The following is a 10853-nucleotide window of genomic DNA, read 5'->3' on the forward strand; positions in this document are numbered from 1 at the left end:
GTTCTGGACTCTCCGGCCCCAGGGAAAAGACTTTGTCTATTTATCCTAGCCATGCCCCTCAATTTTGTAAACCTCTATAAGGTCACCCCTCAGCCTCCGATGCTCCAAGGAAAAATAGCCCCAGCCTGTTCAACCTCTCCCTGTAGCTCAGATTCTCCAACCCTGGCAACATCCTTGTAAATTTTTTCTGAACCCTTTCAAGTTTCACAACATCTTTCCGATAGGAAGGAGACCAGAATTGCATGCAATATTCCAACAGTGGCCTAACCAATGTCCTGTACAGCCACAACATGACCTCCCAACTCCTGTACTCAATACTCTGACCAATAAAGGAAAGCATACCAAATACTTTCTTCACTATCCTATCCACCTGCGACTCCACTTTCAAGGAGCTATGAACCTGCACTCCAAGGTATCTATCGGATTTAAAGTCATTTAATAGAGATTGTAAATAGTTGGGGCCTGAGGACCAAAACTTGTGGCAACCTGCAGCACGGTGGCTTAGTGGTTAGCACTGCTGCCTCACAGTGCCAGGGACCCAGGTTCAATTCCCACCTCGGGTAGCTGTCTGTGTGGAGCTTGCACATTCTCCACATGTCTGCGTGGGTTTCCTCCCACAGTCCAAAGATGTGCAGGTTAGGTGAACTGGCTATGCTAATTGCCCATAGTGTTAGGTGCAGTAGTCAGGGGTGAATGGGTCTGGGTGGGTTGCTCTTCGGAGGGTCGGTGTGGACTTGTTGAGCCGAAGGGCCTGTTTCCACACTGTAGGGAATCTAATCTAATCTAGTTACGTCTTGCCAATTGGAAAAAAAGACCCATTTATCCTGATGATCTATCTTTCTGTTTGTTAGTGAATGCTCTATCCAAGCTAGAAGCTGCTTTATAGCTAGGGTTCCACAAAAACCCTTTCAACTAGCTTCAAGTCATCCAGGTAGCCAAGGTAATAAACCTTGAAATTAGATGATTGACTTTAGAGTTGTAACGAGATGAAACCTTATCAAGAACTCTTTACTAGAACTTCACTCAAACTTTAAACCACTTAAGGTATCACATCTGTCATAAAAACAATTCTTAATCTTTTCATGTGAAATGAATGAGTAAAACATTACATTATTCTTGGGATGAATGAATGAGAATAAATATCCTGTGTCAATAAGTAAGGTTAACATTCAAAGTACTTGATGTAGGGATAATTTAATTGGGACACTTACTCCAAGGATACCTCTTACATACAAAAATACTGACCATAAAGTAAGAACTAAATCAGTTTGCCAGCATCTTGTGAAATTGTCAATGTCAGTTCATTTAAATAGAAACCAGATACATAACATTCCATTCTATGTAACGTGTATATTAAAAATCAAAATTCCGAGAAAGTCATTAATTACAAATAACTTATGAGCAAACTTTTTTTTTTGTACTTGTGGCATTCTCAATTGGAAAATTTTATTCTATCAAAGTAAACAATTTGTAAATTTATGGTAAACATTTTCTATTATGAATAATGCAAATTTTGTTCACAAGTTTATAAAAACATGTTTTTCATTTAAATTACTGTCACCTGGCAGTTCCACAAAAATTGACTACACAACATTTGATTATCAGATATGCAACATGCATTGTTATAAAATACTTTTAACAGTCTGGTAATAATACAACAAACACTGAGGAACTAAATGTGAATTCTGACCCTAAATTAGAAAACAAAATATTGGGCATCAATGGCAGGGTTAAGACATGGAGAAAGACTGGCTTAAAAAAAGATGAAATGTTTTGTCAAATGATGTGTATTTTCCAACTTTTTTTTTTAAAAGCCATGGCTTTAACACTTTTAGGTTATCATAAAGTCCCTCAATTAACAATGATTTTTATTTTTAAAGTTAAGGACAGCATACTGTTCAATTTTCCATAAATCTAATATAATGAACGTAGGTTGAACAATGAGATTAATTTCACCAAATAAGTCTTTACATTATAATTGTCAAAAATATAACCTCACACTCAAAAAGGACGAAACTCAGGTGTTACCACAGAAGGTAGTCGCACTTAAGAACTGAAAAAGTTAAATATGTATACTAATATCTGGTAAATATAATCATTACTTTCTTCTCTGCCAATTTAGCAGAATAAATTATGAAAAGATAAATTAATTAAGTATTAAGGTGTTATTTCGTAAGTAAATTTCCAACGGCCCTTAGAAGTGTTAGTTGATGTTTGTTCAGCTTTTCTGTGAAATCAACTGAATGATGAGTTCCTTAACATCGTGGATACTTTTAGGGACCTGTGTTCCATCCTCGGTGACATTAGTTGCCATGAGGAAAAGGTTTTGTTCATAATTCAGGTCATGGAGTAGAAGTTTTCTATGAAGATCAGAAATAGAAAGAGCTCCATCAAGGTCCTATGAAGAACATTGGTACAGGGATTGAAATAATGGTTACAAAGCTTTTTACTGAAGTAGTTGATGAATACAGCAAGTCTTCAGTGTTAAGTAGAAATGTGGAATTAGTCAAATGTAATAAATGCTAATTAAAAACACTAAACCGGTTATAATAGAATAGTCAGCAAGATTCCATAAAGGGTCATATAGGACCAACCTTCTTGAACTCCAATAATAGAACATAAATAATGATAATGCTGTCAATGTAATACATTGGAATTTCCAAACAGCCTATGTTATGACTACATTCAGAATATGTACAGTCAGGTGAGTAATGAATTGGCTAAGAAAAGTGAGAAGGGAGAAAATGTAGTTATTTCAGTTGAGACATTATGGGTAATGGTGTTTCCTCCCACCTTTCACGTAACTGCGTCACATATCCTTTTCAAGGACTGGTGCTGAGACCACTTGTTTAAAAATTTACATGAACAGTTTTACCAAAGATACCATTTGGGATAATGCAGGATAGAATACAGGCAAGTATGTTGTGGTTCTGTTCGCCGAGCTGGAAATGTTTGTTGCAAACGTTTCGTCCCCTGTCTAGGTGACATCCTCAGTGCTTGGGCGCTTCCTGTGAAGCACTGAGGATGTCACCTAGACAGGGGACGAAACATTTGCAACAAAAATTTCCAGCTCGGCGAACAGAACCACAACAACGAGCACACGAGCTACAAATCTTCACCCAAACTTTGTACAGGCAAGTATTTTTGGGTGAGATATAGTTTATAGGAGCTAACCAGAATGCATTGGAATGACTGATTTTGGAAGTATTAAGATTATAAATGAGAGTTTCAGTGGAAAGCAGAAGAACATAAGCAATAACAGAATTTGAAGTAGGTAGTCTTTGTAATGAAGAAGATTTGGGATGGAAAGCTATCTTCAGTGTTGGAAAGATCATCAAGTTTGTAAGCTGACCAGTTCTGTATGTGGTAATGACTGGGCGAGGGATATAATGCAGTAATGACAGAATGGAGCCTGAACCAGAAGATCAAGTAGAAGGTCTAAGTCTTCCTAATGTTTAGATTGAGGAAATGAAGGCTCTTCAAAAATTGGGTGTCAGTTAAATCGCATGGAGACAACAAGAATTTAGAGCCATGGGAGAATTGGGTAAAATTTGTAAACAAGTGGAAACTGAGCCTTGTGCTATAAGTGGGGTAACAGGGGGCAACGTGTAGATCAGGAAGAGGATAAGACCAAGGATGAAATTCCAGGGCATATCTCAAGGACATATTGTGGTAAAAGGGAGGAAAGCTAGTTAGGATGACACATAGTTTGAAAGGGAACAACAGGTAGTGGTGTTTCCATGCTTCTGCTGCACCTGTACTTCTACCTGCTTAGCGATCTGAGGTTTGAAAGGTGTTATTGAAGGAGGAGGAGAAAGTGAGGACTGCAGATGCTGGAGATCAGAGCTGAAAATGTGTTGCTGGAAAAGCGCAGTAGGTCAGGCAGCCTCCAAGAAACAGGAGAATCGACATTTCGGGCAGAAGCCCTTCTTCAGGAATGAGGAAAGTGTATCCAGCAGGCTAAGATAAAAGGTAGGGAGGAGGGACTTGGGGGAGGAGTGTTGGAAATGCGATAGGTGGAGGGAGTCAAGGTGAGGGTGATAGGCCTGGCGATGGAGGAGTCCAAAGACCTGCATATCCTTGGTGGAGTGGGACGGGGAGTTGAAGTGTTGAACCACAGGGTGGTTGGGTTGGTTGGTCCCGGTGTCCCAGAGGTGTTCTCTGAAACGCTCCGCAAGTAACCGGCCTGTCGCCTCAATATAGAGGAGGCCACATCGGGTGCAGAGGATGCAATAGATGATGTGTGTGGAGGTGCAGGTGAATCTGTGGCGGATATGGAAGTTTCCTTTGGGGCCTTGGAGGGAGGTGAGGGGGGAGGTGTGGGCGCAAGTCTTGCACCTCCTGCGGTTGCAGGGGAAGGTATCTTAGCCTGCTGGACCAAGTTTTCTCATTCCTGAATCTTAGCCTGCTGGACCAACTTTCCTCATTCCTGATCTTTCCACCTATCACATTTCCGACGAGTGGTCTTTTCGGAACGTTGCTAGGGGAGGGGAGGGAAATATATCCTTGGTGATGGGGTCTGTTTGGAGGTGGCGGAAATGACGGCGGATGATACATTGTACATGGAGGTTTTTGAATATTGATCTACTCAGAGTCAATGAGGCAGAAGAAATGCAGACCGAAGGGGACAGCCCTGGAGTAAAGTGAAGACCCTTTAGAATGTAGGGAAGGATAAGCTTCTTCAGCCAGAGAGTGGTTAATCTGTGGAATTCATTTCCAGATCATTGGATATATTTAAAACAAAGATAAAAGTTCTTGATTGTCAAGGGGATCAAAGGTTACAGGGAGAAAGCAGAGAATGGGGCTGAAATATCTTATCAGAATGATTGAATGACAGAGCAGACTCGATGGGCCAAGTGGCCTAATTTCTGCTCGTGTGTCTAATGGTCTTCTGGCCAAGATCTAACTAAAAGACAGACTGAGTGGCCTACAACTGTTCTTGGGTTAAGTTGATAGATGGGTGCAGGTTGAACAGGTTGCTTTGTCCTGGATGGTGTGAACTTTCTTTGAATGTTTTTGGAGCTGCACTTCATCAGAAAAATGGAAAGTACTTCATGATACTCCAGATTTGTGCTTCATACATGGATGGATGGGTTCGGGGAGCCAGGAGGAGATATTCTTGCATTAGAACTCTCAGACCTGTTCTGGAAGCCAGAGTGTTTACATGTTCAGTCCAGTTCAATTTCTGATCAATGGTAACCTCCAGAATATTGACATTAGAGAATCAATGACGCTACTTACTGTCTAAAGGAAATTGATATATTTTCTCTTATTGGAGATGGTTATTACCTAGCATTTGTGTGGTAATGCCAATTATCAGTCCAAATTTAGATGATGTTCATGTTTTGCTGCATTTGAACATGGACTGCTTCAGTATCCAAGTTGCAAATAGTGCTACACATTCTTTAATCATCAGTTAACATTCCCCCTTTAGACTTCATGATAGAGGGAACATCATTGATGAACAGCAGAAGATGTTTGTCCTTGAGCATTACCCTGCGGAACTCCTGCACTGTCTGGATTAAGATTTCAATAACCACTACCATCTTCCTTGTGGCAAGTATAGTTTCAATCAATAGAAAGTTTCCTTTGATTCCCAGTGACTTCAGTTTTACCAAAGCTCCTTGATGTATTTGCTAAAATACGGTCTCGATGTAAAAGGCAGTCACTCTCATTGCTCTCTCTCTCATGAGAATGTATCAGCCACAAATTTGGAAAGTTGAAGAGATTCTCAGCCAATATGCTGTGTATCATACATTTTCATTTAATAGACCCTTGAGATTAATTACTTCTAGTGAGTGAGACAAGGAAGAATGCTGCTCAACAGTCCATTCTAATTTCCCCTATCCTTCCACCCACACAATAGAAGATCTCAAACACAGATTACCTGTTTATTTGCTAATAACACTAGTGGCAGCATTAGATCTTCTTTGAGCAGCCGATGCAGCTCCCATACAGCAAGAGGTAAACGTTCCTGGTCTGCAGAATCCACCACATAAATCAACATGTGTGCTTTGTTCAGATATAGATTCCAGTATGAGCGCAAGTTGCAGCTACCACCAACTACAAAATAAAAATGGATCTTCAAGAATTAAATGTTGCAGTTTTAGATTTAACAATAAAACAGAAGTTTTTAAGCAAAGGAAAATGAAGAACAAATATAATAAGCCAAACTATGGAATTCAAATTTAAAGGTTTTCAAATATGGTAAAATGTAAGCCCATTAATTATTAAAATCCTCCTGTATAGTAATCACACATTAGAGAATTCCCTTCTCTTTCACATCAATAGTGCTTAATTTAACTGCGACTTCAATGCCCCATATTGAGAACCTGATAGGCTCTTTCTGCAGTCTTTATGCATTTAATGTAGACTTTCTTAACTTCAAATAAACCCTTCGGATTTTAACCAAACACTTCTGGTCTGGAACTTTTAAACTAAGCTCCTCACGATGAGGTAACCTTTTTCTCAATAGTTTTAAACTAAATTCCTTTCTCAGGAGCAAATGTTTTAAATCCAGCTTTAGCAAAGACTCTTGCAAATCTGCCCAAACTGAAACAGAAAAAGTTTTTTTTCCCTAGAGAACAAACAAACAGATCTCCAACTTTGTAAACTGAACCTAATGTAAAAGGTTCAGTTTACAAAGTTGGAGATCTGTTTGTTTGCTGTTAAACTCTCCCCTAATTACTCTCCATGAAGTTTCTCTCAAATACTGTTAATCACAATTGGCTACAGAAATGCTTAAAAGCTAATCATTATACCCCTTCAGATACATAGAAAATTCACTAATTCAAATCCTATATTAAAAATATAGATAAATCATACACTTTACATCATAGTGCATTCAGGCGTGTTAGGGCATTACAAGTCAAGCTATATCAGTTTGCGCCAAGATATAGCCTGTTGAATTTTGGATTAATTGAAATTTATGGAGACCACAAGATGAAAAGCTAACCAGGAGAGCAATGGAATAACTGAGCCTGCAATAACGCACGAATCCAAAACGCTGGATCAAAGCTCATTTCATCCTGACATATTGACCGGGATGATAATGGAATTGTTGCTGAGGGTATCAATCTTGCCGATATTTACTGGAGAACTTTCACCTAAAGACAGCTGAATAGTTCATCCCAGTTTTTGTTGCAAAGAAATCATGATCTCCTCGCACTCACTGGAGGTTAATACACTATTGAATAATAGAGAATGCTAGAATAATGGAGCCCCTATGTTTGTCATTCAGGATGGTCCTACAGTAATGGCCAATTTTGAAAGATGATACTGAGGTCTGAAGTGAGAGTTTAACATGATCAAGACAAATCTAGCTAAGCTGGTTGTTTATCAATATATGTAATGTAAGCCTTCAAATGCAACAGAACCCATATACAACAAATTTTCATAAATGTAATTGATGTGAATGATCATTTTATAAAGTATGTTTATCTACATTGAAATGAGTAGGGGTAATCCAGATTTTGATTTACTGCATTATAAGTGTTTTACATCACAGCTATCTTTTGAACAGAAACTTAAGAATTCAACAGAACCCATACTCCTTACAGCCAGATGTTAACAGTCTTCCTTTCAAATGCTTCCCATAATGGTTTAAACTGTCCAAGAGATTAAATTTGGATATTTCTTAGGTCTATGAATACATGAATATTTCACATGGATCACATTAATCAACTTTGACAGTTCATTTCTAAACATAAGCAAAGGCATCAAGAGATTTTTTTTTCAAAACGATGCTTCGAATTGACATGATGGCTCAGTTACTTGCAATGACAATATCTGCCAAAGAGACAATGGATAGTGGTGTAAAAATACAGGCTGAAAGTTTATTTTGCCTATGTAGGTTAATTGAAATTACAAATCAGAAATTCTTATTTTGACACAAAGCTAACTACAATTTACTTGAAGGGGATCAGCTATCTGTTCACTCCTCAAACAATCCCATATCTTTTATTCATGTCAAAGCTGCCCTCTCTATCCTCATTCAATACTGATAGCACATCTTAGAGTCATCAAATTTTACAGCATAGAAAAAGGCCATTCTAGCATTTGATCTTTAGCCCTGTATGCCTTGGTAACACAGGTGCATATCTAAATATTTCTTAAACATTAAAAAAGTGTTTCTGCCTCTACCACAGTTACAAGCAGTGGGTTCCAGATTCCCACCACCCTGAGTGAAAAAGTTTTTCCTCACATCTCCTTTAAAACTTCTGGCCCTACCTCAAATCTATGCCCCCAGTCATTGATCCCTCCATCAAAGGAAAAAAAAGTTTCTTCCTGCCTACCCTATGTCCCTCAATTTTATACTTCTCAATTTCTCTCTGCTCTAAAAGGGAAACAAGCTCAGTCTGTCCAATCTCTCTTCAAACTGAAACACTCCAGCCCAGGCAACAATCCTTGTAAATCTCTCTGCACCCTCTCCAGTGCTGTGACATTCCTCTTATAAATCCCTCCTATAAATGTGGATTTGTACTATATGGCAAACTGACCCTCACCTTTTTGATTGAGCCATAAAGATTTACATGATAGCAACAGTACCCTCCATATAGCTAAACAGTTGCATGAAAGAAAAGCACACAAACCCATCTGCTTTTGGAAATTGACAGTTATAGTGCCACCAGAAAGATCAACACAATAACAAACTTTGAACAATGTGTAAATCTCTATTGATGGGTTACATACACTGTACAGGTGGTTCTGTTATACAACGTTTCGTTCATGCAAATTCACTGTAATGCGATTGACAAATTGGGGAAACTTTCTAAAGTGCAAACTTTTAAAACCTGTGTTGGCTGTAATGTGATTACGTCACCAACACTAAGTGCTGTTTCTAAAGTGCAATTTTTCTATAATGCAGGGTTGCCCAAGAATGCAATCATCATATTTTAGAAGAATTAACTGTAATTTGTATGCTATGGTAAAAATATATAATTGCATGACTATATGTTATACCAGTCAAATACTTGCATTTTTTAAAAGGCGGCTAAAGTCGTTACACTTGTGATTCTATGTCTCCAATGTCTTTTCAGTATTTACATTAATATTTATTTCTTCCAGATGTCAGATCAGTAAGAGTCCTGCATCTTCATGGCCTGACATCGATAATTAAGATGTGTATATTCCAAATATGCTATCACAATCCATGTATATATGTGCAGTTGCAATTATGTTCTATTTTCTAGGAGAAAAGCTCCTGTTTTCTGCCTGTGTAAGTTTTTTTTTAAATTCAGAAGATTCAATGAATTCAGCTAATCTTAGTGAGAAAGAAGGACAAGGTGTCTATCTGCAGATTATCTATTCAAAACAAAAAAAGGTGCTTTAAACAATAACAAATCAGAAAATTGCCTTGCACAAACAGCAAAAAACTATTCACAAATAATCACTGACATGAACACAATTCCCTACTTTTCATCACTTTTTTAAAAACAGATTTACAAGAGAGATTAGGAATCTTAGTGATGCACGGCGCACGTATCAGAAATTTTAAAACCATCTTTACCATTGAAAATATTCAAACAAACTTTGCAGAAATGTAATAAAAAATAAACAAGTATTGAGTCAAAATAGTATCTATTTTGAACATGCACAAGGTTGACTTCACATGGTGGTGACACTGACCACAAACGCAGCCTATCAACAGCAAATAAGTTACCCAATAACTTCTACATCAATCAAGCAAGCTAAAGATCTCAGATGATATTGTTACCTAAATTATACCCCTCACAAATATTCTAGTGAATAATTGTTTACAATTTTAGATATCTCCAAAGCCTCTGCCAATGTTTGACTCTGCGCACCTCAAAATAACTTATCTCCATACGATCTCCAACAACATTCTAAATTTTAAAAAGGCACTGCAGATGCTAGAGATCGGAAACAAAACTCCTCTTGACACTGACACTTTTTTTTCCAAATGCATTGTGGTATTTCATTTTCTTTATCATTAACTCAATGGTTCTCAATGAACCCATCCCTTTTCATTATTAATAACTTTACAAATTGATAATGCCTTCAACACTTTTCCGAAGAATTCAATGTTGCATTCAGCAGCTTCGTTCATTGACCATACATTCAGTGTATGTAAAACAGCCATTTATCCCTCAATACCCAAATCACTATATTTGGAGTCTTGTTCTGCTTAATGGAAGAAAGTTCTCCTTCAGCTCTTCAGAAATTTAGTTTTTTTACCTCTCTCACTTGTCTTACTAGCTTCAGGACTTTTGAAGTTCCACCACTACCTCTTCATTTGTCGCATTCTTAGATATTTTCTAGTCAACCCGTTTAGATACGTTATTGCGTACCTCTGGAGGAGGTAACCTTGCAATCAATTTTGATTTCAAAAACACTGCCGTATCTTCACAGTTTTCTCCAAGAAGCTGTTTTTCCTTCTTTGTGCCAAGTACTTTTTTTGTTCAGGGCTTGAACTATGCTCCAATATCTTGGAAAACTCTTTCAGAATTCTCAAGCATATGGAAAGACCTGGTCATCTGAAATGTAATTTTTTTTAACCTCTAATCTTTCTGTCAAACATTTATTTGGCTATCTTAAATAATGAATATCACTGTGTACAGGGTTAACTGTTCCTTCCAAACTAAAAATTTCCATTTTGCCAATTTTTCCTGCTCTTTAACATCAATGTTGAAATTAATTAAATGTACCATTTATCACAAAAAGCAAAGTTGTACACTGTTTACCTTCCTACAACTTCGACTTGTAAAAACAATTTTGGCTTCACCAATCACTGGTATTTTAGCTCTTCGCTGAATGATGTGATGTAACCTTTCACCTTGACTCCTCAATTATATTTTGCATCTTATTATCAATTTCACCTGGCACGATTGTTA

The 10853-nt window shown here is 37.7% G+C and overlaps 1 protein-coding gene across 1 annotated transcript in view; it reads left to right on the forward strand.

Moving 5' to 3' along the window:
- The window catches only part of kiaa1191 (KIAA1191 ortholog), a 27284-nt gene that overhangs the window by 5977 nt on the left and 10454 nt on the right, over window positions 1-10853 (forward strand). The window contains exon 2 of the mRNA XM_043703752.1: window positions 9299-9307. Within this exon, the coding sequence (XP_043559687.1) occupies window positions 9306-9307 (2 nt within the window). The 5' untranslated portion in view covers window positions 9299-9305. The remainder of the gene's footprint in view (window positions 1-9298; window positions 9308-10853) is intronic.

The sequence above is a fragment of the Chiloscyllium plagiosum genome, chromosome 14 (assembly GCF_004010195.1).
Source record: "Chiloscyllium plagiosum isolate BGI_BamShark_2017 chromosome 14, ASM401019v2, whole genome shotgun sequence".
Taxonomy (NCBI): Eukaryota; Metazoa; Chordata; class Chondrichthyes; order Orectolobiformes; family Hemiscylliidae; genus Chiloscyllium; species Chiloscyllium plagiosum.